Source organism: Heterodontus francisci, chromosome 27, assembly GCF_036365525.1.
Source record: "Heterodontus francisci isolate sHetFra1 chromosome 27, sHetFra1.hap1, whole genome shotgun sequence".
In the NCBI taxonomy this organism is placed as follows: Eukaryota; Metazoa; Chordata; class Chondrichthyes; order Heterodontiformes; family Heterodontidae; genus Heterodontus; species Heterodontus francisci.
In genome coordinates, this window is record NC_090397.1 from 22741218 (window position 1) to 22769041 (window position 27824).

At 42.4% G+C, this 27824-nt stretch overlaps 1 protein-coding gene across 1 annotated transcript in view; it reads right to left on the reverse strand.

Moving 5' to 3' along the window:
• The window catches only part of LOC137384923 (troponin I, slow skeletal muscle-like), a 39872-nt gene extending 13035 nt beyond the window's left edge, over nucleotides 1-26837 (reverse strand). Inside the window, exons 1-3 of the mRNA XM_068059632.1 lie at nucleotides 26616-26837; nucleotides 17415-17459; nucleotides 7944-8075 (exon numbers count right to left, since the gene is read on the reverse strand). Coding sequence (XP_067915733.1) covers nucleotides 7944-8075; nucleotides 17415-17459; nucleotides 26616-26837 — 399 coding nt within the window. The remainder of the gene's footprint in view (nucleotides 1-7943; nucleotides 8076-17414; nucleotides 17460-26615) is intronic.
• Nucleotides 26838-27824: the final 987 nt, after the last annotated feature.

The window sequence follows — 27824 nt, forward strand, 5'->3', positions numbered from 1 at the left end:
CCTTCTCAGGTTTGTAGGGATGACAGTCAAAGGGTTTGGGCTTTAAACAAGTTCGTAATCATCAGTGATCTCAGCTGCCTGACTGGCTATTGAAACCTTCTGGTTCTCTTCATGGGTCCTTAGTAACGGAGGGAGTGAATTTTTAAATTCTTCCTGGAGAATTATTTCCCTAAGGGCCTCATAGGTGGCCTCTACCTTTAGTGCCCCTATCCAACGATCAAAATTAATTTGCTTTACCCTCTCAAATTCTATATAGAAGTCTCCGGAGGTTCCAAACTTTCAGGGACTAACTCATAAAAGCGAGAATAGCCTTTTTTCCAATCTCATAATCTGCAGAAGCCTCTTCAGAAAGCACGGCATAAACTTCATGAGCTCTGCCCATCAACCTGCTTTGCATAAGCAGTGTCCAGCTTTCCTTCAGCCACTTCATCTGTTCAGCTATCTTTTCAAAAGAAATGAAAAACGCCTCTATGTCCCTTTTCTTAAACTTAGGGAGGGCTTGCACAAATTTAAAAAGCTCTCCACTGGGTCCTGAGCTGGGGTCAGTTCTTTCCTCACTGGAGTTAAGTCCACCCCTTTGTCTTCGTTCCAGGTTTTTACATTCAAATTCCTTTCCTTCTCTTTCTCTTTCTCTTTCCTGCTGCTTTGCTTGCTCTCTTTGAAATTGTAGTTACTGTAATGCACAAGAAACCTGGTTTTTCCTTTCTCTTTTCAATTATTATTACCCCACTTACAATAGCATATCATCAGTTTTGGATTATCCCGCACAGAGCCTCCAATTATATGTTACGACTAAAGCGGGAGGCGTGCACTGTCTTTTCTCATTCCACTTCTCCACAGGTCACAACATATATTTAAATGTTTACTCAGTTACCGATACGGTCAATCATACCCTCTATTCTCTATCCTAGAATAAAATATATCAACCAGGTTTCTTGATTAAACAAAAAGAATTATCAGTTTTATTATAAAGCAAGATTTATCCAGTAAAGAAGCAAAGCATTAACACACAGACTAAAATATGAAAGGCCCCTTTTGAAATACCCAATGCACACACACTCACACATACACTGGTTAAAGAAAAAAATACAAAAAAATTCTCTCTGCAGAGATCTTTTACAAAAAGAAAGACATAAAAGAATACTTTGGCCAAATACTTGTTAATTCTTGAAGAAAAGGGATGAGATATGTTGTGTCCCAAAAATAGCATACAGTCTGAATCAGAATACACGTAGATGGGTCACTGGGATCTTTTCTGAGGCAGTCTTTTCGGGCAGTATCGAGACTTAATCTGGCAGGCCTTCCAGGAGCACCTCAGGAGAAATGCAGCATCAGGGGTTTTAGCTCTCACACCTTGGATTCACATGGTTTTTCCACAGCGGTAAAGAAAAAGGAGCTGGGTATTTTTCAGCAGGCTACAAACCCAACTGCTTCCAACACAGTCCACACCCCAAGTGAACCAAAACAATATCCCAAAGGCGAAACCTCCTGACCACCATAAATCTTGACATGTCACTTCTTAGTAAACATCTCCCCCAAGTCACCAAGGTTTCTGTTGTTTATTGAGCTTAAGGCATGTGACATCCAGTACAGGTTTGTTTTCAAATAAGACCTCTCAGTGACCCTCTAAAAAAACACATCCATGGTATCTTTTCATTTTCCCAAATGAACCAATGTCCATAATTCTAAGATAGGAGTTCTCAAAAAAAATTTAAAAACATAGAAGCACTTTCATAACAACAGTATATCATTAAAATTACTTCAGTATAACTTGCTACACTCCACTCCTCATTCTTCTAGTGAAAATCCTCAGTCTATGTCTCTTTCTTACCAATTCACCAATTTTTCACTGGTTATGTTCTTAAACTCTTTCATAATTTTGGAAACTTTGTTAAACTTCTCTTGATTCATTCAGTTCCATTGTGAAAAGCCTCAATCTTTTAAGTCTTTCTCCATAGTTATAATCGCTTATTCCCGTCCTTATTCGAGTAAAGTTTTGTTGTACTCCTTTCATGGTTCCAATACCCTTCCTATAATGGGGTCCCTAAAACTTGGCATAATACTTCAACCGTGCTGTCATTGGTGACTTGCACAAAGTCAACTTCATTCCTTCAATTTCAATGCCCTACACATAAAGCCCAAAATAGCAATTGCCTTTTTAGGCCTTTTTCTACCTGCTGTCCCCCCGTTAAAGATTTTTGTTTCTACAACCTTAGCTGTTTTTGTTCTATCATGTTTAAAAACTTACCATTTAGGGAATTATTTCCTCACGTTTCTTCCCAAGATGCACGACTTCAAGCTTTTTGGATTGAACAGCCTCTGCCTGCTCTGTTGACTTGTTTTGTGCTCCGACAATCTCATTTATTTTTGTTCATAGTTTTCCATAACTCTTAATTTGGTATTATTAGCAAATTGCAACTCACTTTCTCTTGTGACTATGTCAAAGTTATTTATAAAAATGGAAAACAAAGAACTCCAAGTACAGATCACTAGTGCACATCACCACCCACATTCCACATGAGTATAGATGATCAGCAGCTGAAGTATTAGGGCTTGGAAGCATATAAACATAAGACATAGGAGCTGGAGTAGGCCATTTAGCCCCTCAAGCCTGCCTGCCATTCAATAAGATCATGGCTGATCTGTCCCAGGCCTCAACTCCTCCTTCAGGCCTGCTCCGCATAACCCTTGACTCCCCGAGATTTCAAAAATCTATCCACCTCCTCCTTAAATACATTTAGTGATCTAGCCTCCACAACTCTCTGAGGGAGAGAATTCCAGAGATTCACCACCCTCTGAGAGAAGAAATTCCTTCGCATCTCAGTTTTAAATGTGCGCCCCCTTATTCTGCAACTAAAATCAATTAATAGAATTTAAACTCCACCAGCTGCCGTGGTGGGATTTGAACCTATGCCCCCAGGGAATTAGCCTGGGCCTCTAGATTACTAGTCCAGTGAAAATACCACTCTGCCACCATCTCCCCCTATGCTCTAATTGTATTGTTTCTACTACAAACCTAACAGAGTTCCAGCTGAAATATTTAATATCTATTTTTGGTAAAATGTTGAATCTCTTGCAAACCACACAGCTATATCATTTCATCGGGTAGAGGTCCCAGTCATGCTAGAAATTTGGAGATCATCCTGATAGGTCCCTGAGTGAACCACATCCCAGAAAATAAAATGCACTATATTGGATATAGAGAATTTTCTACCATGCAAATAAGTTCTCAAGTATGCACTGCCTCTCAAATTGTCAGTCAAATTTCACAATAAAAATTGATGGTGCTGGAAATGCGCGGTAAGCTAATCAACATTTTAAAGTCAAAGATAGCTTAAATATTTTGGATATAGCCCACTATTAGTGATTCTGATTCTAAGAATTATATACTAAATATTAAACTTGCAGGTTATAGAGTCATAGAGTTATACAGCACAGAAACAGGCCCTTCAGCCCACCATGTCCATGCCAGCCATCAAGCCTATCTATTCTAATCCCATTTTCCAGTACTTGGCCTGTAGCCTTGTTTGCTATGGCATTTCAAATGCTCATCTAAATGCTTCTTAAATGTTGTGAGGGTTCCTGCCTTACCACCCCTTCAGGCAGTGTATTGCAGACTTCAACCACCTTCTGGGTGAAAAAAAAATTCCTCAAATCCCCTCTAAACCTTCTGCCCCTTACCTTAAGTCTATGCCCCCTGGTTATTGACACCTCTGCTAAGGGAAAAAGTTTCTTCCTATCTACCCTATCTATGCCCCTCATAATTTTGTATACCTCAATCAGGTCCCCCCTCAGCCTTCTCTGCTCCAAGGAAAACAACCCTAGCCTATCCAGTCTCTCTTCATAGCTGAAATGCTCCAGCCCAGGCAACATCCTGGTGAATCTCCTCTGCACCCACTCCAGTGCAATCACATCCTTCCTATAGTGTGGCAACCAGAACTGTGCACAATATTCCAGCTGTGGCTGAACTAATGTTTTGTACAGATCCATCATAACTTCCCTGCTCTGAGATTAAAGGTCTGTAACACATCAGAAACCTGATTTTCACTAGTTCTGAAAGTTTTCAAATGTTGTTTAGGTCTGTACTTCTCATAAAGTCAGTCAGAAGAGGGAGGAAGGAACTCTGCAAAGTCATCCACAAGGTAAACAGGACTGCAGGGGCAGCAGGAAGTAGCCAGGACATTCAATGCCAACTCAATGACCCCACGCACAACAGTGCAATGCTGTTAAAGTCTGACAAACTCACTAGGTCTGGCAAGGTAAGAGGAGCGATGCACACCTTCCAAAAATGCATTTAAGCATGTTGCAACTTGAAATCACTTTCCTCTCACAGTGTGCTAAATTTTCTGAACAATTTATCATCCATCTCCACAAAGTAGCAAGGGACCCTTAACAACCCTTATTTACACTTGCAAATATCCTAAACTCACACCTTTACATGTTCTTCCCCCTCCCCACCCCCCATCCAAAGGCTTACGTGGCAGGTAATTGTTTGATTTATGCACCTGTTATCACTCCCATTATAGTCTTCACACTGGCACCATGGCTTTACTACATTTCATGGCAATCAGAGGTCATTCTCAAATTCTGTTTCATGAAGAATTCAGTCCACAGTAGCAGAAAAAAGTTGGTGACAGGTGATGAATGGCCTAACCTCTGCTCTTTAACCCATATGAGGAGAAGCAGTGGAATTTCTGGGCTGGGAAACCACAGAAGTAGTTGAAGATGGGAAAATAGAATGGTAGATGTCAACTGCAGATTCATCATGACACTTAACTTTCCTTTTTATCTTATTCTACTTCATACAATCTTTCAGCAATCTAGATCTCGAAACCTTCATGCCACTTCTACTGAAAATGACACGTGAATCCTTCTCCTTAGCAACCAATTGTAACCTCTTTTATTTCTTTCTTCTCGATATACTGGAGAAAAAGAAAGCAGAGGAGGAAGAAGAACTCTGCCAGAACTTCATCGCTATAACCCAAAGATAACCACCGGGGGAAAGTGGTGGGGGGGGGGGGGGGCGGGGTGCGGGGGGAGAATGGTGGGGTGTGGGGGGTGCCTAAATTAGACAGTGAGACAGAGGGGAGTGTATTAGGTAAAATACAAGCAGCTACAAGCAGGAGTAACTGTGAGTGGAACATGAGGAGGAAAATACTACTGCTCAGATGTCATAAGATGTCACACTTCAGCTGAACAGCCTGAAGATCTTATGGATCCTACCTTCGAAAGAAGGATATTTGCAGAAAATCAATCAAGTGTGCAGGCACTTGTGAACCTGTGCAACCAGAGTAGCCCAATATTATCACCTGTGATCTTCTAATGGATAACGTCTCAATCGTCCGCCATGGAGCATGTGACAGTTCCAGGTAGATCTGCAGTGGTCCTAAGAGCGTCAATGTTTCCTCTGTGGATACTCATACTGCTCTATAGAACCTGGTGGCAGATTGGAGAGACTATTGCCTCCCACGTCCAAATGAATGGAGCTGAGATACAGACAAATATTTCACAGGTTTTACTGATCTCATTGTTATCATTAAGTCTAGTGTCCTGTACATCACTGGCCATGCAAAGCCAGTGTCCTATATTGGGAGGAATGCATTCAGATGATGGTACAGTCTCTCAGGATAGTGGAATATGCATGCATTGCCACTGAACCCTGAGGAGGTAAATGAAAGAAGGCAGGGTCAGGCAGTTCATGTAACAGCACAAGATTTGTAGCCTTTGGCAGCTCCATCGAAGGACTTAGTTTCCTTAAGATGAGGGCACTAGAGTCACAAAAACTAACACATGCCGTAGTTAGCCAACTCATTCACTCCTGCCACTCAGATAGCACCTATGAAGAGTACCTGATTAGGATTAAGAGCTCACACTGCACAGGGAAGTATAGTTGTAAGAAGCAGTAGACACACACTTTTGATTTTGATTAAAATTATGGTTACGTTAAAGTTATTGTGCTGTTGGCAAGGTTTGGTAATGGTTTTGATGAGGTGGCATGAATGGGAACTTGGTGATGTTCAACGCATAGCAGGGTACGCTTTGTAGATGAAGTCATATTTTATGGTGGGAAGAGATGCTGGGGAGATGTGCAAGGACTATTCCATGGTGGCCAGATGTGGTAGTCAAGAGAAGATCTCCCGTATCAGTGTAAGTTGAATGTGCCTTGCAACAAGAAAAGAGTTTTTCTGGATTAGTATAAATGGGTGGTTGTTGGTCGGCACAGACTCGGTGGGCCGAAGGGCCTGTTTCAGAGTGCTGTATCTCTCTATGACTCTATGACTCTCATCATCTTCAGGCTGCTGCTGACACTCCTTGAACAAATGTGGTTGGCAGTGTCTGCCTGTATCCTCAGGTATGGGGGTATGGTGAGCGGGTGGGGTTGTCTCCAGTGCAGTCTGACCTCCCAGATCTTCTCTTGCAAAACAAATGTAGACAGAATCCCCATTGGGAATCCAATTGATGTCTCGTCTGGAATTATATCATGATGAAGAGGGAATCAAGTGGCAGAATGGCAGGTGGTCAATTAGTCAGCAGGAGCAAAGTAAACAAAACAATCCAGAAATGATGGCAAAATGATGATTTGTTAAATCTATAAAATATTTGGGCCATCATGTCTGTGCGCTGTGCTGGTTCTCTGAAGGAGCAATTCACCTAGTGCCACTCTGTCGACTTTACCCCGTAGCCCTGCACATTCTTCCTTTTCAGATAATAATCAAATTCCCTCTTGAATGCCTCGATTGAACCTGCCTCAACCACACTCTCTGGCAGTGCATTCCAGATCCTAACCACTCGCTGCATAAAAAAAGATTTTCCTCATGTTGTCATTGCTTCTTTTGACAATCACCTTAAATCTGTGTCCACTGGTTTTCAATCCTTCCACCAATGGCAACAGTTTCTCCCTATCCACTCTGTCCAGACCCTTCATGATTTTGAATTCCTCTATCAAATCTCCTCTCAACTTTCTCTTCTCTAAGAAAAACAGTTCCATCTTCTTCAATCTATTCAGATAACTGAAGTTCCTCATCCCTGGAACCATTCTTAGGAATCTTTTCTGCACCCTCTCTAACGCCTTCACATCCTTCCTAAAGAGTGGTGCCCGGAACTGGACACAATACTCCAGCTGAGTTCAAACCAGTGTTTTATACAAATTTAACACATCTTCCTTCCTTTTGTAATCTATGCCTCTATTGACAAAGCCAGGATGCTGTATACTTTATTAACCACTCTCTCAACTTGTCCTGCCACCTTCAACGACTTATGCACATGTACATGCAGGCCCCTCTGCTCCTGCACCCCCTTTAGAATTGTACCCTTTATTTTTTTATTATCTCTCTGTATTCTTTCTACCAAAATGAGTCACTTCACACTTCTCTGCATTAAATTTCATCCATTCCACCAACTTGTCTATGTCCTTACCTGTCTATGTCCTTTTGAAGTTCTATGCAATCCTCTTCACAGTTCACAATACTTGCAAGTTTTGTATCATCCGAAAATTTTGAAATTAGAACATATGAAGTCATCATAGAGTCATTACAGCACAGAAGGAAGCCATTCGGCCCATTGAGTCCATGCCAGGTCTCTGTAGAGCAATCCAATCAGTCCCATTCCCCTGCTCTATCCACATAGCCCTGCAACTTTATTTCCCATTCAATTTAAATTTAAATGTCCCATTTAAATACAACCACCCATTTTAGAGCAGGTATTTTCAATGCCCACTGGAAATGACAGCAGAAAATTGGGCAGGCACTAAAGTGGGCAGTATTGTTAGAAAAGTCTAAAATTATGTTTTCTAAATTCAATAAGTTCCAAGTTCCACAATACCTGCAAGCTGTTTATTCTTAGATGGTTGCAGAATAACTGACTGACTGCTGAAGATTCCCATTCTATTCAAATTTTACAGCTTGTATTAATTGTAGCATTGACTGAAATAATTCATAGTTTACCTGGAGTTCCTGCATTGAAAGGCTTGATGTGTTAAATTGTGGCACACACTCTTTAAGCATACGATTTTTCTCTGTATCTCTTTCATTCTTTTCTTTTTCCAATTGCTTGCCTGCATTTGCAAGCATCAAACTCTACACATAAAATACAATTGAACATGTTGAGAAAACCTTCTGAACTTCCAAAGTTTAACATACTAGTTTTTAATATTAGGATTTTTGTCTTCTCTATGGAAATTTGTTCCTTAAAGACATTGGGAAGTTTTATCTGACTTACCCAGGAGGTAAATGGCAGGTCAGAATTAAGGCCACTTTGAGGACCATTAACAGTGGTTGCAAAGTCCATTATAAATTTAACATGGTCAATATATAACACTAAATTTACCAATTCAGCCAATTATTTGGGGACAGATCCAATAATTTTCAAATAATGTACTCTACCAGTACTATTGTCATGAAAAGCTAATACAGTCATCTCTGCGTACTGAAGACTACTATCTCTGGTGAGGATGGGAGATCCTGCCTCCAGTTTTCAGAAGTGGCCTCCCAGTCATTATCACAGGGGCCATGTTGAGAGGAGCATTGCACTTATCTGGTGCATTAGTCACCGTATTCCGGTAGATGTGGGTGGAGGGTCGTGGATACCAAGAGGAGGGGAAGTGATGAGTGGAGAGGGGTGAGAGGAGGGAGACAAGAGGAGGAGAGGAAAGGGAGATAAATGGTAAGGTGGTGGGTGGGGTTTGTTGGAAAGCCTGGCATGGGAAGGGGTGAGTGCAGAATGTATGACAAGAGGAGCAAGGCAGAATGCATCCTAAGGGAGGAGGGGCAGAATGCATGACAAGGGGCAAAATGGATGGGACAGGAGGGGGAATTGGAAGGAAAAGAGGAGGAATGGATGGTACTGAAAAGGAGAGTGGTTGGAATAATGAGGAAGTGGATAATAGTGAGGGAGACAGGATAGCATAGATGGCTAGTGTGTGGTTCAGAACAATATCAACAGTGCAGGTTCAATTCCTGTTCTGCTCTCAGGAAGACAATGGGAAATCACCTCATTTACCCTCTTCCCTGGTCATGCGCATCTCTCCTGCTGGGAGAGTGATGGGGAAGGGGTCAACCAATGACATTGAAAGGGTGATAAATGGATGGCAATGGTGGAAAAGGATAAATGGATGATATTGAAGGGAAGAGAGAATGTGGCAGGAAGCTGTGCTTTGAGGGGGAAGAAGCTTGTGTGAGGATTTTAACTCCCAGGTGGAAAGCAGGGGAAAGGCACCAACCTGGAAGTCACTCAGGCCTGATCCATTGTAACAGTCAGATGTCATTAGCATATCTGGCAACTGCCCACACCTTCAGCAATGGGTAAAAAGAGGAAGCTGGACGGCTGTCACCCTGCCATCAGCACTCAGGGGATTCAGGAAGGCTTTGCAGGTGGAAAATGGGGGCAGTCCAGGATGACAGATGCACAAACCTTCCTTATATGGCCCTGAAGAAGCACTCTTGTTACTCTTGACCCACAAAGATAAGTTTTGTACTTACCACTTTGAGTTTTCACTTCTGCCACCACAAGTTTTGCTGGTCAGAGTGCCCATGGCAGATCTGCCAGCCTATGGGCCATTAAAACTGTCTTGAAGTCATATCGGAGCAGGGGGGTCCCCAATATGCCTATCTTCATAAGGTGTCCACTTGAGTTGGGTGAGCATCTCAAGTTCCCAGCATTAAACAGTCATAAACAGGCAGTATCAGAGCGACATGCTGTATGTACCACACGGTTTTAACTCTCATTCCACCCAGACAGAGGGAAGTAAAGGTGAATTGGGAGAGGAAGGAGCATAATGTGAGAGTGTTGAACAGTACTAGATAAGGGAGTAGTTCTATATTAGATAGGAGCAGACTGAGAAGGGCTACGAGGGATGCAAAGACAGGATTACAATGTACGCATGTAAATGCACAAAATGTGAATAAGGCTGGTGAGCTACAAGCACAAATAGTAATATGGGAATATTATGTACTGGTAAAAACGGAAGCATAGCTTAAAAATGGTGAGGGCTGGGTGCCTAATATGCAAGGATATAAAGTGTTCAGAAAATATAGAGAAGGATAAAAGGGAGGTAGGGTGACAGTACTGATTAAGGAAGGCATTTTAGTGTTGGAAAGAGGGGATGTCCTTGAGGGGCCAAGGACAGAATCCATTTGGTTAGAGTTGAGAAGTAAAAAGGGTATGATCACACTCCTAAGGGTACTCTATTGGTTTCCAGATATTATGAGAGAGATAGAGGAGCAAATTTGCAGGAAAATCACAGAGATGTGCACGAACCATAGAGTGGTGATATTGGGAGATTTTAATTACCCAAATATCGATTGGGATAATGTTAGAGTAAAGGGAAAGGAGAGGAATTTGTGTTCTGGATTGTGTTCAGGAGAACTTCCTTGACCAGTATGTTCTCAGCCTAACTAGAAAAGAGGCATTGTTGGATCTGGTGCTGAGAAATGAGGTGGGCCAAGTGGACAAAGTGTCTGTGAGAGAGCACTTGGGTAAGAGTTTTCATTGTATCATAAGGTTTAGACTCGTAATGCAGAAAAGCAAGGAATGATATAACATAGAACAGCTCGATTGAAAGAGGGGCTAATTTCAATGCGATGAGAAGGGATCTCGCCAGGATAAAATGGACCCAAATACTGACAGGAAAAACTGTAACAGAACAATGGGTTATCTTTAAGGAAGAGATGTTTCAGGTAAAGGCTAAGTACATTCCAACAAGGGAAAAAGGTACGGGAACCAAAAGCAGGGCTCCTTGGTTGACGAGGGTGAACATTAATGATGAAAATTTAAAAAAAGAGGGTGTATGCTGCATGTCAGGTGAATTCTTCAAGTGAGAATCAGGCCAAATACAATTAGTTGAGAGGGGAGGTGAAGAGGAGAATAAGACTGGCAAAGAGAGAATATAGGAATAGAATGGCAGTCAACATAAAAGGGAACTCAAAGACCTACTGGCATGTAAATAGTAAGAGGGTAGTGAGAGGTGAAGTGAGGTCTATTCGGGACAAAGAGGGTAATATATGTCTAGAGGCACAGGACAAGGCTCGAATACTTAATAAGTAGTATTGGTGTTTACAAAGGAAGAGGAATCTGACAAAATATTGCTAGAAGTGGAGAGAGTACAGTTAATGGATAGGGTAAAAATTGAGAGGGAGGAGGTACTGGAAAGGCTGGCTATGCTTAGGGTAGATAAGTCACCTAGTCCAGATGGCTTGCATCCCAGGTTGCTAAAGGAAGTGGGAGTGGAGATAGTGGAAGGGCTTGCCATAATCTTCCAAATTTACCTAGATATGGGGGAGGTGCCAGAGGATTAGAGAGTGGCAAATGTGACACCCTTATTCAAGAAAGGCTATAAGGACTGTTCTAGCAACTACAGGCCAGTTAGTTTAACATCAGTGGTGGGTATGGTTTTAGAAACAATAATCAGGGGAAAAAAATCTGCAGGCACTTAGAAAGGTTTGAGTTAATTAAGGATAGCCTGCACAGATTTGTAAAAGGCATACTAATCTAATTAAATTTTTTGGTGAAGTAACACAGAAGGTTGATGAAGGGAATGCGATGGATGTTGTCTATTTAATTTTAAGAAAGCATTTGATAAAGTACCACATAAAAGGCTGGTTAAGAAAATGTGGTTCATGGAATAGGAGGGTCAGTGTCCAATTGGATAAAAAAATTGGCTAAAGGACAGGAAATAGTGAGTCGTGGTAAATAGTTGTTTTTTGGACTGGAGGATGGTAGACAGTGGTATTTCCCAAGGGTCAGTACTAGGACCACTGCTTTCTTTGCTATATATAAATGATTTGGATCTTGCAATATAGAGAGAATTTTAAAATTTGCCGATGATAGCTAACTTGGAGGAGTGCCAAACAGGGAGGATGATACAAACTGCCTGCAACAGGATATGGATAGACTATCAGAATGGACAGACTAGTGGCAGATGGAATTTAATGCAGACAAGTGTGAGGCGATGCATTTTGGCTGAAGATATAGGGTGAGGCAGTATGGATTTAACGGCGCAGTTCTACAGAGTGTGCAGAAACAGTGGGAGTGCAAGTGCATTGATCTTTGAAGGTGGCAGGACATATTGAGAGAGTGGTTAGCAAAGCATATGGAATGATGGGCTTCCTAAATAGAGGTCTTGAGGACAAAAGCAGTGAAGTTATGATGCACCTTTATAAAGCTCTGGTTAAGCCCCAACTAGAGTATTGTGTCCAGTTCAGGTCCCCACTCTTTAGAAAGGACATGAGGGCCCTTGAAAGGGTGGAGAGGGAATTTACCAGAATGGTTCCAGAGATGGGGGAATTTTAGTTACAATGTTAGGTTGGAAAAGTTGGGGGTTTTCTCCTTACAGCAGAGGATATTGAGAGGAGATTTGTTAGAGGTGTGCAGGATTATGACAGATTTAGATAAGTTAGACAAGGAAAAACTGTTCCCATTAACTGCTGGTGCAAGGACTAGGGGACACAGATTGAAGGTTTTGGGCATGAGATGCAGGGGGAATGTGAGGAAGAACTTTTTTACGCAATGAGTGGTAATGACTTGGAACCTGCTGCCCATGAGGGTGGTGGAAGCAGAGAGATTCAATGATTCCAAAAGAAAATTGGATGGGTATTTGAAGGAAATAAACTTGCAGTGCTACGGGGTTTGAGTGGGGGAGTGGAACTGACTGGATTGCTCCGCGGAGAGCCAGCATGGATTCAATGGGCCGAATAGCTTCCTTCTATGCTGTAAATGAGTCTATGACTCTATGAGAGTATCAGCATTTAACTGAGTGGAGTGGGAAAGGAAATTGCTTGCCTACATTAACTGATACAGGACAAAGAGTGCCAGCATAATGCTATGGGAAGGAAACAGGACCAGATTGACGGGGGAGAGTGGAAGAAGACAACCAAACAAACAAATTGGAGGAGAAAAAACACTGGGAAGCTTGAAGCCTAGTCTTTCTTGGTGAAAGGGTGGAGAATTGGATGGGGTGCAGTGTCTTTCTGAATTGACTCTGAAGGGGATAGAGAGACTTTGTGAATTGGTAGAGGTTGAAGTAACTTGTTGAGGTGAATTTTGGATATGTGATGGTTGGTCTGTACCAAAATTTGAAAATCTCTATATTTTTCCATTATTTAAAATTCAAAATCTATTGATTGAGAAAGACCGTTTTTTTCTGCAGAGCACATCATTGAACCACCTAAAATTAATTCACCAATTTTGTGATTTCAACCTTTGGATTCCCCCTTCAGGCTTTCATACACTCATGTTTCTTTTCCTCTAATACTGATGAATGGATGTTGAGTATACCAACAGCGTAAAGTACAAAATGCAAAGTGCTATGAATGTTGTTTTAGCTTCAAAATGACGCCCGTGGCACATGCACACACTTCTGGTGCAACCCTTGCCAAACACCATTTTGGCGAGGGCATTAGTGCGCATGCAGAGAACATCTGCCAGAAGTATGCAGAGTAGGCAGATTTTGATGTCAATCAGCTGGTTTATGTCAGCATTGCTATTTTGGAGCCCAAAGCTCCAGTCAATGTCCTCTCATAACCTTGCACATTTGAACATGCTTTCAGCAGCTATTTAAAGGGCATCAACTACTTTCAAGTTAGTTGCTGATTAATTTCCACTGGTGGTTGTTGCGATTGTAAAAGTGTTTAGTTACTAAAGTTTCTTAAAGTTGCTGAATTCTACAGTGAGTGGTGTGGCACATGCTGAAGAGCTTTGCTGCCCTGACTTCAAGGATTTTGCCCATACCCCTTGCTTCCAGACATGGGTGCCATAGTGAGCATTCCACTTGGACCACAGCATGAGAGGGCAAATGAGCAGAGGCCACGCAGAGAAGGACAAGCTGCTGGTAAAGGGAGGAGGAGGGAGAGAAGAGTTCTCATCAGGACGTCATATCCGCCCAGGGTGTTCAGGGAACCATTTTCCAATCTGAACAAGAACATGGAACAGTGTGTCAGATGTCTACACTTCAATAAGGATGTCCTCACTGAAATCTGCCAACTCAGAGAAGGGCAAGGATGCCATTGTCAGTGGCTGTGAAGGTGACTGTTGCTACGAGCTTTTATGCATCGGGCTTGTTCCAGGCTGGAACTGATGATATATGCAAGAGCCTTCAGTTTGCCATCCACTAGAGGAGTGTACTGAGACTCTTTAATCCAAGAGAGCTGAATACATTTCATTCTCTCTTGCCAGAGAGAAGCAGGTGGAGCAAGAACACAGTTTCATGAGGATTCCAGGATTCCCATGGTGCAGAGTGCCATTGGCCGTATGCATACTGCTTTTCAGGCACCTCATGTCAACTCTGAGATGTACCGCAACCGAAAATGATTCCATTGCCTCAAAGTCCGATGGCGTGTGACCATACGAAGTGAGTCATGCAGGTCAATGCCCAGTATCCTGGCAGCAGTCATGACGCCTTCATTCTGTGGCAGTCCACTGTGCCATTTGCATTTGAACCAGTGCAGCAAACCAGAGGCTGGCTACTGTATAACAAAGGCTACCCTTTGACAACATGAATCATGACTCTGTTGCACACACGTGGGCAGCAGGCATACAACAAAACCCATACTGCCACAGGAAATGTGATAGAGCAGACCATTAGGGTGCTTAAACAATGCTTTTGCCTCCTTGACTGCTCTGAAGGAGCCCTGCAGTACTCAACAGAGCATGTATTGAGATTCATGGTGGTCTGCTACATACTGCACAACCTCACCATCATGATGGCACAGCCCTTGCTGCCAGCTGGAGGTGGAGAAGAAGCTGGAGAAAGCAGGGGAGGAGGAGAAAGGGGGGAGGCAACTTAGCCAGCCCCTTTCTGGCTGCCCTGTCCATGATCGACTCATCCAATAGTGGTAAGAGTAAATGCAACCCCAATTCCCAATCACCAATAGCCCCAACCCTTCCCTCTGTCACTGACCATCACACTGTCCACTTGGCCACAGTGCAAAAATAAAAGCTACCATAAAGTAAACATTCCAAACAAAATTTCTAAATCAAAGCAAGCCATATTGCATGCAAACATCAACTAATTACCCTTGTGCATTTCTTCGGTGCCAGTCTTCCTGGTGCCTTTGCCTTCCTAGTGCTACTACACAGTGGGACCCAGGGGCTTCAGCGTGGCTGTTGGAAGGCTCTTGCCTTTCAGTGGGAGAAGTTGTAGATGGCCTTGGAGGATGACCTCAAGCAGTTATGGCCTTAGAAGGCCTGGCTTTGGACTACGCCATCTCAACATGGGCAGCAGCAGCAGTCTGGGCTGGATGGCTGACAGGCAACAACAAAGATTGACAAGTGTGGGAGGACGACTGCTTGTCATCCTGAGAGAGGACAGCAGATTGTGATTGCTGATATCATGCTCAGATGAGTTCTTCATGGACAGCTCTGCCAGGAAGGGGCTGTGCAGGTTGCTTCCTCTCTTCCTTCTCCTCCTCATGTTCCTCCTCCTCATGCTCCTGAGCTGCTCACCATATAGCTGATGGCAAGGGCTGTCCCCTCATGATGGACAAATTATACAGCCTGCAGCAGACTCACATGAATCTTGACACACACTCTGCCAAGTACTACTGGGTCCTCCTCAATGATCTGCTCTATCACATTTCATGTGACAGATGGTTTTCATTGTCTACATGATGCACATGCACTGGAATCATTAGCCATGTGGCCAGGGGATAGCACTTGTTGCCCAGAAGTAGCCCTTTGGTTTGCTGTAATGGCTCAAATGCAGATGTCACAGCAGACTGCCACAGAATGAAGGCGTAATTACTGCTGCCAGGCAATATTGGCCATTGGTCTGCATTATACACTGCTTATGCTTACACAGCAGCTGGATGTTGAGGGTGTAAAATCCTTTCCAGTTCTGGTATGAGAAAGAGTTGATATGAGACATGTGCAAAACAATGTGCATGCAGTAAATGGCACACTACACCATGGGGAAGCTACAATCCGAACAAAGCCACATGCTCACTCCACCTGCTGCTCTCTGGCAAGAGAGACTGAAATCTAGTTAGCTCTCAATGAATAGAGAACCACAGTGACATTCCTTACACAACAGTGGACGACAAACTATAAGATGTTGCAAATATCATCTGCTCCAGCCTGAAAGGAACCAAATGCATAAAAGTTCATGTCTACAGTCACCTTCACAGCCACTGACAAAGCGGTCCCCACTGCTCTGAGGTTGCAGTTGTGGCTGCAGCAGGTGGCAGATTTCAGTGAGGACATCTTTATTGAAGCACAGACATCTTACACATTGTTCCCCACTGAGGTACGGGTAGGAGAATTGCTCCCTGAACTCCCTGGGAAAATATGGCCTCCTGCTGTGAGCTCTCCTCCCTTTGCTTATCCTCCTTCTACCAGCAGCTTGTCTTGCTTTGTGTGGCCTTTGTTCATTCACCAAAAGTATGCTGTATTCTGAAGGGAATGGCTACGAGTACACCCATGTCTGGGAGCAAGTGGTTTGTGCAGAAGCCTTGAAGTCAGCAAAAACTCCTTGAGCACCTGCCTGTAGACCTTTGCAGCTTTAAACAACTATAATAATCACCAAACACATGTAGAATCAAAGCAACAGCTCAAAATAAAAATCAACCAGCAAGTAATCTGTAAACAGTTAATGGTCCCTGTAAATAGCACTAGTTCTTCCTGCTGCTGAATATGTGTTCAGCAGTCTGAGGTTAAGAGAGGGCATTAACTCGAGCATTGAGCTCCAAAATGGCAGCACTGGCATTGAATCAGTGTTGCATGCTGATTGAAGTCATCATCTGCCTGCTGTGCCTACTTCCGATGGTCGTTCACTGTGCACATAACCACCTTCACCAATATAACGTCTGGCATTTCTCACCCCAAATGTGTGCACGCTGTCAAGCATGCCATTTTGATACCTAAACAGCACCCACAGCACTCAAAAACAGGCGCTACCAATCCCAGTTTCATGCTGTCTTTAGTTGATATGTTTCATCAACTTTTTTGGAGCTGTTGGTCTGCTTTTGCAAGTTTTCTGGCTTGTTACATTTGGACACAGACTGTTGTGCACTCTATAGTCAGATATTTATAGAGATGGGTTCATTGTGTGTGAACAAACTGTTTATGTTCTGTAAATGTGACTTTTATCTATTAATGGAACTATAACCTAACCTGGCTTTCATCCATTGCCTGCAAGGTGATTGTTTTACAGTTAGATTAAGTAATGTAGTGATAATTCATGTGCACCAACATTGGAGTCACCTCATATTATAACAGTGGAATTAAAAGCTTCTGGAATTTTTATTGACAATGTTGAGTGCTGTTGCAGTTTAAATGCCAACTGACTGATGCAACGTCTGTCATGTTAGGAATTCAAATGGATAGTGAGAAGTATTCTTTTGGGTGGGATATTACTTTCTATGCTGAATAGAATGACTTTAAAATGAATTTATATTGCAATCGTAGTAATTGTATCAAGTTCTTACCTTAAGTTGGATTCTGCGTGCAATCGAGATTTTCGCTTTTCTTGGCTTTTAAGATTTAAAAAAATGAATAATTATTTAATCAGACTGAAACATGATAGTGTAAATAAATAAGTCAGAAGTAAATCTGATGGAAAAGCTTCCATGTCCCTAAACAGTGGTATAAATTGCAGGGCCATGGATCAATTACGTTTTCTAGATATTGCATTGTTCTTTCATTGAAAGATTCAATATATATGTATATATAACTGACAGTACGCACACACTGTTCAAGAAAATCATTTTTTTAAGGGAGATTTCTTAATAAAACTTACTCTACCTTTATTACTACAGCATCTGCTTTACAGAGCACTGGTTTAATCATATGATCAAGGGATAATTTTACAATTTCATTTTCCTGACACATAGCCTTGTCTTCTGGGAGTGGGCATTAATAGAGAGAAAACCATTGGAGGGGGTAGACTGCATACCTGAATTCCTGAAATGCACTCCTGGTGAGCTAAACTGCACCCTGAGACCAAGGTTTGAAAGTTTCCTTCTTGATATAGCAGGATCCACCTTGAGTAATATCTTTAAAATTTCTAGTTGGTTGTGCTATTTTCAAGCTGGCCTTCCTATTTGTCCCTGTAATCCACGATTCTTGGTTGGTTGTGGACTCTAGTTGTGGACTGATACACTGTTCCTTGACTTGCTAGGTGGTGGTCTTCAGTAATACAGGTCAAGGCCATTCCCTCAAATGACACTGCAGTGAACACTGGTGAATCTTCACCCCAAAGGAAGCACAAGTCTGGATGCCAGCTAAAGCACCATCTATATTGTTCTGTTCTCTTCCATCCATTGTTGGATCGTTGGAGTTACTTAACTTCATCCAACATCCTTCACTCAGAGGATGGGAAGGTCTGATTTACAGACCATTTGCTGCTTATGTTACACCAGCATGATCCAACAGACTGTGCGTTTGAAGCAGAACAAGCTATTACAAAAGCAAAATACAGCAGATGCTGGAAATCTGAAATAAAAACAGAAAATGCTGCAAATACTCAGCAGGTCTGGCAGGATCTGTGAAGAGAGAGAGTTAACGTTTCAGGTTGATGACCTTTCCTCATCCTTTCATCAGGGTTCTAATGAAAGGTCATCGACCTGAAACGTTAACTCTTTCTTTCTCCCCAGATGCTGTCAGACCTGCTGAGTATTTCCAGCATTTTCTGTTTTTATTTGAGCTAAATACTCTGTCTAAGACAGACATATATCTATGTACTGCATCAAATGATACTCTCTTAAATCTAGCAAAGTTCACCTCCAAACAAGAGGAGGTAAGCTGGGGTGACAGGAAAGCTTGGAACTCCCCACCATAACTATCTGATTGGAAGATTTGATACAACATCACAATCATAAGAAACAGAAATAGGAGTAGGTTAGACAGCCCCTTGAGCCTGCTCTGCCATCAACAAGATCATGGCTGAACTTTTACATCAACTCCACTTTCCCACCCAATCCCCGTATCCCCTCATTCCCTTAATGTCCAAGAATTTATCAATCTCTGTCTTGAATACAACTCAATGTCTGAGTATCCACAGTCCACTGAGACAGAGAATTCCCAACCTTATGAGTGAAGAAATGTCTCCTCATCTCAGTCTTAAATGTCTGACCCCTTATCCTGAGACTATGACCCCGACTTCTAGACTCTTCCTTTTCCCTTCTGCAAAATGCACTGTTTGCATTAGCTTAAACATAAACAGTATGCCTAATTTCAATAATTATAAGCTATTTATGTTACATTAATAATATACACAACATTGCACACCATTACCTATACATGCTGCTATACTGACCTGAAGAAAAGCCTTTGGCAGGTTGATTAGCCCACCTCCAAATATGTTCAAAGGCACTAAATCAAAATTATAAAGGCTTTATTTTCTATGTGTGGGCTTTCAGCATGGAGACTTGCCACCTGGGTACTTGATCAAGAAACCTTGGACATGCAACCAATAAATTTCCATATTATACACAGAAAACTATGACGGAGCACATGCAATTTCCTGATGTGCGCTACTCATGGGTAAAGCACTTTAAGTAGAAAATTTCCCCTTAAACAATCAGTGGGATTGGGTGACACTTTGTACAGACCTTGTGTTTGGATGCAGTCCAGAATAAGGATGTAAAAGTCTCCTCTCTCTGCCACCTTTAAGTAAAAAGACTGCACGGTAAAGGCCTGCTCGGGTATGCAATTGAAACCCGACCCGGGCCCGACCTGACCACATCAAACTCGAACCCGACCCGGGCCCGAGTCCTTCGACTTTTTCCCACACCCGACCCGACTACCGGAATGAAATTAATTATATCAAAGAGGTTGTGCTCTACCTTGTCCAAATATTGTGATCCTCCGTTCCGGCAGCAGGCTATTCCTGCAGAATCATGCAGATGGAAGCAGACTAGTGTGGTGTGCGGATGCACGTTTCCCGCCTTGACGCCCTGCTGTTCAAATTTTGAAGCTTACTTCCCTTTCCCTGCCTGAGCAAAAGGCAGCACTGTATCCGGCCCGGCCCGGCCCAACCCGACCCAAGCCCGAATGCTGGACCCGGAAGAGAGACCCAACCCGAACCTGACACGTTGTCGGGTTCGGGTCAGGTGGCCATGCTCTACTGCACAGCATCAATTCAATTCCTAGTGATAAAAGGCCACAGCAAAATGCCTTCATTAGAGAGTGAAAATCTTTTCAAAGGCAAGAGTGCTATCACTGGTATCGGCTGTGGCTCAGTAATTACATTCTCACCTCTGAATCAGAAGGTTGTGGGTTTATGTTCCACTCTAGAGACTTGAGCCCATAATCCAGGCTGATGCTCCAGTGCAGTACTGAGGGAGTGCTGCACTGTTGGAGGTGTCATCTTTTGGAATGGACATTGAACTGCAGTCCTGTCTGTCCTACGAGGTGGATGTAAAAGATTCCATGCCCCTCTTTTGAAGACGAGCAGGGGAGTTATTCCCTGTGTCCTGGCCAATATTTATCCCTCAATTAACACCACAAAAACAGATTATCTGGTCATTACCACATTGTTGGTTGTGGGGCTTTGCTGAGTGGAAATTGGCTACTGCGTTTTCTACAACTATTACGATACTTCAAATAAATATTTAATTGGCTGTAAAGTGCCTCAGGATGTCTGAGGTTGTGAAAGATGCTGTAAAAATGCAAGTTCTGCCAACATGAATTGGGAGTAAATTGACAGTCTCTGTGTAACCAATGAGACAGCTGCTCTTGGAAATTATAAATTCACAATGCTTCCATGAGCGAGGCTGGAGCTTAGAGCATGTGAAAATTGAGGTCATTTGGCACATCGCACCTGTTTCTTTCACAGACAATGTAACATGTCATCAACTCTATTTACTCCCCTAAAGGAGGTTTCTAAAACCACAATTGAAAATCACAAGACATGTCTGCCTAACAGTCAAGGTAAAATTCCGGAATGTTAGTCAACTATTCGCTCTACATTATTCAACCCTGATCAGTTTCACCAGTCCCAGTTTCTACAGCCTCCACCTGGTGGAGGGGCAGGTAAAAGATGGGTGTCAGCTACCCCCACCGATCCTACTCCCTACCTGCTCTGTCCCCCCTTGAGCAGGAAACCCGCAAGAAAGAGGGGGAGTCCTTATTTAAATATGCAGATTATGTCTGATGATGTCATCTGATGTGCAATATTAACCAGAGGCTTGAGCACAGGGTTGTGGGAGGAGCAGTGTTGGTTACCCTGCCAGGCGCTGGATCCTGGGTAAAAAGAGCCCCAGAAGGTAAGTTTAAAGTTAATTTTGTAAGTCTTTTTGTGAGGGCGGGGGATGTGGGGGTGGGGCACAAGAGTCCTCCCCCAAGGCTCACAAAGAAACCTTGAGTCTCCCTTGAATTGAGCTATCCTCTCTCCCTAGTCACTGTATGACCACCTTCACAGCCTGCCCCCACCCCAATCATAGCTCTTGTCACTATTCAATCACTCATATCACTACTCTTTGAAATGCCCAATGCATCAATATCCTTTGGATAATGCAGGACCTACAAACAATATTCCAATTGCGGACTCACCAATAATCTAGGCAAAGGTAGAATCCTTGTTTTGACTTAGAATTAATTGATTTTTGAGATGTACCCACGTATTTGATGATCTTCATGTACTTAATATTAGTATCACATTGGCTGGATAATTTCATTTACTGTCAATAAAATCACCCCAAATCCTTTTCCTTTCCCACTTTTTCTAATCAAAGCTAATTGATACACTGTTCTCTGGCTGATAACCAGAGTGAAAATGTTGGTGCGAGTACGGCATGGTTTTACTCACAATAGCAACCTGAGGAAAGTAATGCTCCACAGTGTGCCTATGTTTAATGTTTCCTATTGAAATGATCATTACCTTCCACTTATCCACATTAAAATCTGCCTGCTGTCCCTTAGCACATCTGATTGTTCAGATATTTTTAAACATTCTCAATTTCCCTGACATCAGTCAATTGGCCAATAGGGCTACATTTTCTACTTGTTAACTGTAAATAGGCAGAAATCTAGACCCAGTTTGTTGGGTGAGAAAATGTTATTATATCACTGCCATTCTCCATATGGTGTATGTCTATAATGAACAAAATTTCCAGAGAAAACCCTGTGGAATTGCACTAGTCCCTGCTCTCTAGCCTGAGCTTTTCCAATTTATCATCATCTTCTGCTTTTTATTTTGAAGCCCATTTTCAATCCAGCTACATAATTTGGAACATTGAACTTATCCTCAGTGTCATGGCCATCATTTATCCCTCAACCAACACCTAACACTGATTATTTGGTCATTTATTTCATTGCTTTTTGTGGGGTTTGCTGTGTGCAAATTAGCTGCTGCATTTTCTACATTACAATGACAACACTTAAAGAGTACTTAATCAGTTGTAAAACATTTTCAAAGATCCTGAAGTATTGAAAGACATTATATAAATACAAGTCTTTTTTTCTTGTTATTTCCATGCTTCTTTTAAGTGTCCTGCTCTCACCTATACATTTAATTGCCTACTCAAAACATTTCAGTCAATTTGTGAAGCCTGGTCTATCTCTTCCAAACCACCCAATAATCTCTCTGCTTTTTAGATCAAGATTGATGATATATTCAATTCTCCTAAGCATTTTCTTTATTACTGATGTTAGACAAGCTGGCTTCTGACTTTCATATAATATATGTCATTTGGTCCAGGTGTATGGTGGATACTTATTCCTCCTTTTAATGGCATTATTAGCAAACTTGGCTCAGGTATGAAATGACACAGGTCTGTTTTTGCACTCTCACTGATTGATTTGCCAACCTAATTGTCTGATTTTGATCAGATTATGGTTATGATTTTGATCATACCAGATGTTTCATTGACCTTGATACATGCTCTAGATTAAAAGAAACTCCACTTTGCACCTAGTTATTAAAGTACCTGACCTAGCAGTGAATGGTGCCAACACTGGGTGAAAGAAATGGAAAAGTACCCAAAGCCTAAAATACCAGTGAGATTCAAAGGCAAGGATTGGGAGCACATCATCCGTCTACCATGAGAATTTAGAGGGAGAGCTTGGTTCTACCAAGATTTCACCCTGTTTTTCTCAACAATTGTTATTTTCCATTAGGGAGTGGGAGGGTGATTCTTCTGTCTGCTACCTCCTTACACCAAGCTGCGGGTTAGGGCAGTTCCTTGGTTTCTCCAGGAATTCCATCCATTCTGTCTTTATAATGCTAGAGCAGAACACTTGCCAATAGAGAGCTGGTCTGAGTTCTGCTTTGATCTTTTGAATGGCCCCATACCGCAGGCAAAGGACAGCAGGGGTCTGATTATCTTTTGTCTGGAGGCAGAATGGCTTCTTTTGATATTTGGAGTATCTTTTTCCTTCAGCCTGGCGGGGGCTTGGGGCACCTCAAATGGAGCAGATGTGTTCTGGTGAGTCTCACAAATGCTGAAATACCCACGCGGGTACTTGGGCCCACTTTGAATGTGCTAACAACCCCACCCCTGCAATTTGGGATAGGGTTTTCATCCTTGTTCTTGGATAGATGGGGGCCCCACTCTACTGCATTGACAGAAAGGGACCCCCCCCCCCCACCCCCACCATCCCACCCTGCCAAAAATTTCAAACCCTCATTTTCCATTCTCTGTTTTCATTTTAACAAGCGTAAAAAAGATCACCAGTAAATTTTATTACAGAGTACATTAACAACTGTTTCTTACATGTAACTAGGAATCCATTGTTTGCAACCTCTACTAGTAGTTTATAGACATGTGGCTTATTTTAATTCATGGTGTAGCTACCTCATTTGTTAAAACAATGTTCAAAGAAAGGAATTGAAAGAAAACCAAAACTAACCTGTACATTGCTACACAGCAGGGAAAAAGAAAGCAGAAAATTTAATGTTAATATCATTTCTGAAATGTATGTATTTCAAGACTAATCTGCTAGAAAACTAAATTAATTTCAATACTTACTTTCCTTCTGACATTTTGACCTGTACAATAACAAAATAGTGCTCTGTTAAATTCATTTCAATTTTTTTTTATTATCTTCCAACATTCATGTTATATCCTGATCTAGTACAGTGATTCACGTTCTATTTTGCAAGTATAGTTTTTTTATTATTCATGTGGGCCTCGCTGGCTAGGCCAGTATTTATTACCCATCCCTAATTGCCCTTGAGAAGGTGGTGGTGAGCTGCCTTCCTGAACCGCTGCAGTCCATGTGGGGTAGATACACCCACAGTGCTGTTAGGAAGGGAGTTCCAGGATTTTGACCCAGTGATAGTGAAGGAACAGCAATATAGTTCCAAGTCAGGATGGTATGTGGCTTGGAGGGGAACTTGCAGGTGGTGATATTCCCATGCATCTGTTGCCCTTGTCCTTCTAGATGGTAGAGGTTACGGGTTTGGAAGGTGCTGTCTAAGGAGCCTTAGTACATTGCTGCAGTGCATCTTGTAGATGGTACAAATTGCTGCCACTGTGCATTGGTGGTGGATGGAGCGAATGTTGAAGGTGGTGGATGGGGTGCCAATCAAGTGGGCTTCTTTGTCCTGGGTGGTGTCGAGCTTCTTAAGTGTTGTTGGAGTTGCACCCATCCAGGCAAGTGGAGAGTATTCCATCACACTCTTGACTTGTGCCTCGTAGATAGTGGGCAGGCTTTGGGGAGTCAGGACTCGCCGCAGGATTACTAGCCCCTGACCTGCTCTTGTAGCCACGGTATTTATATGGCTACTCCAGTTCAGTTTCTGGTCAATGGTAACATCCAGGATGTTGATAGTGGGCGATTCAGTGATTGTAATGCCATTGAACTGTTGTCTTATTGTACAGTATTGCTAATTCCTGTATTTATTTTCATTTTGTTTGGATGTGAAGTGTAGCAGAAGGTTCAATTGTTGAATTTTTAGCATGCTCATGTAAATTTAAAAAAAAAAGCATTTTTGTGAGCTTGGCTCAGTTGACAGCACTCTCAGGACTGAGTCTGATGGTTGTGGAATCAAATCCAACTCCTGGAATTGAGCATATCACCTACTGGGTGGATGAGACTGAAGCCCTGTCTGCTTTTTCAGGTAAAAGTGGCACAACTCAAAGAAGTGCCAATCTCAACCAATATCACCAAAAGAGGGATGTTTGTACAGTTGGCTACTGTGTTTTACCTACGTAATGACAGTGACTGCATTTCAAAAGTAATTGGCTGTGAAACACTTTGCAATGACCTGAGGATGTGATCGAGTTCTATAGAAAGGCAAGGTCATTCATCTATCAAATGCTGGTCATCACATTGCTTTCTCTTATTTATTGGCTCCATTGCTTCATTTTTTTTTCAACACAGGGCAGTTTGTGGATGCAGTCCAGTAGTCCAGGCTGCATTAGACCTTTGGTGAGTAAAGAGGCTGAGTTGGACCGTACACATTTATTAACATCTACTTTAACTCAGAGTGGGAATTGAGGGCGTGTAATCCAAAATGGGCAGTGATCTCCACCCAAGAGCATGCGGCCCAGGAAATTCTTACTTCTGGGCCTCATTTTCACATCCCGACATACAATTCCAACAGGAATGACATCACCGCCAGTGGGCAGGAGTTAAAAATCGCTTAGGTGGGGTGGGGGTTTCAGGCCTGCTGGGGACCTACGAAAGTGCTCCCTGGCAAGATAAATAAGGAATTGGGGTAGATCAGCAAGTCCATGATCAAGGGAGGGAGAATACCCGTTATCAGGGAGGACCAAGGTATTCACAAGCCACTGTATAAAAATATTTTAAAATCGCAGTTACCTGGGCTTTCCTGGCAGTTTGGAGATTTAGTCGGACAACAGGTAAAATGGCGTGTGTATCCCAATGATGTCATTGAAATTTAGTCCCTGCTTCACCAGAGTGGGCATCCTTCCTGTGCCTGAATTCAGGCAAGTACAAACAGTGCTAGCGAGAACACGTCAGGAACACGAAGCGAAACCCTCCCTCTTAACACTCACACCTGCACTATTGCTGCCATATTTCAAACAATTAAGATGTTTATTACTAGCAGGCATAGTTGTTCCAGTAGAAAAATCTGTCACTTTGCAGCTGTAAATCTTTCCACTTATCTGATAATTTCAGCCTCTTGGGGTCAGGAAGAGTTAGTTATTTGCTTTTATACATATGTATTTGGGCTGAGTTAGTTTACAGCGTGAAGTGTAATATTCCTGATGTGTGTTTCATGCTTGTCACTCTATTTCAGGACCAAACACAGCAGATAAAATCACTATCATTTTTAGACCAAACTAAAACAGGAAAAACACTAATTCATGCAAAGGGAAACAATTTATTTTCAGCTTGTGTCGGCATAATTTTAGACCCACATATTAGCTTCAACAGTTTGTTAAGAAAGTTAATAGCTTATGCCACAAAGTGGGAAAATGATCATTTATTATGTTTCCAAGCTATTTTATATTTATAACTGCATTCATTCAATTCCACATTCTGAACAAATCTAAATTAAAAATACAAGTGTCAAAGTAGACTTGCTGTGAAAGCCAGATTGTTTTAAAAACATGTCAAACTTCAAAAATGAATTACAACTATCTCACATTTTACATCAGAGTGTGTCATATCTTAACAATGCATATGTTAAAAATAAAAATTGTCATTATACAGGATTTAAAAATTGCTTCATCTTACAAATTGCAGCAAGTTCCTTTCACCAAAGTGGATCTTACCTTGTTCTCTGTTGTGAAGACTAATGAAGAATTGTAATGTAGTGAGTAATAAGGGCAGGTTGTGCATTTATTGTTGCTGCTTTTATTCTTGACTTTCCATGAGTGGTTGGTTAAAATAGCACCACATGATTCACATTGCTTTGTCCTGACAATGCACAGCGTGATTTTCTCTCGTAGTAGTCCAGTGATTTGCAAATACCTGGCGTCATCTCTCAGGCACATCCCTTTTATAGACGCAATTGTCTACTCCATAGACATTGTTATTCAGCATGGAACAATTTTGAAGTGGCTTTAAAATTGCTAGAAGGAACCAAACTTACTGTGTTCGGAAGATGTTAGTATGACAACTTTTTATTTTGTTGAACTACTAAATGAGCTATTGCCTATAGAAATCAATAGTGTCAATAGCTGTTTTTTAAAAATTCATTCATGGGATGTGGGCATCACTGGCTAGGACAACATATATTGCCCATCCGTAATAGCCCTTGAGAAGGTGGTGGTGAGCCACCTTCTTGAACTGCTGCAGTCCCTGTAGGGTAGGGTTTGGTATCAAACAAATCCACTTGCTCTACCCTAGTGATCAGGTGCGTCAATCGGTGTGCCAGTGTAGAACAAACCCTACTTACTCTTTACTAGTGATGAGGTGGTTCAGCACAGAAAAAACACACAGATTAGCATTGTGACCTCTTCCTGAAATAGGAGAAAATGTGATAATCTCCTATAACAAATAAAAGCAGAAAGTGCTGGAAATACTCAGCAGGTCAGGCAGTATCTGTGGAGAGACAAGCACAGTTAATGGATGGAATTTTGTGCCCCCCCACCAAAGAGCAGGATGGTGGCAGGGGGGCATAAAATGGAGTGGGAGGGTCAGGGTGCCCTTCCCGACCCATTCCTACCTCCGCTGCCATTTTACGCAGGGCGGCAGTGAAAAATGGTCCGCCCGCCTGAGGCCAATCAAGGCCCTTAAGTAGCCAGTTAACAGCCACTTAAGGGCCTCCCCCGCCACCATGGGGATTTTACCATTGGCAAGTTGACGGCCCAGGCCCGAGAAATGCCACCTGTTAACAGTAGGCGGCTTTCTGACGGCCTGGGGTGGAGCCCTCATGATCAGGCACCCTGTGCCTGACGGAGTGCCGCCTCGATGCCCCAACCATCTCCAATGCCCAATATGCACCCCCCCCCCCAATCAATCACCCTTGCCTCACCGGA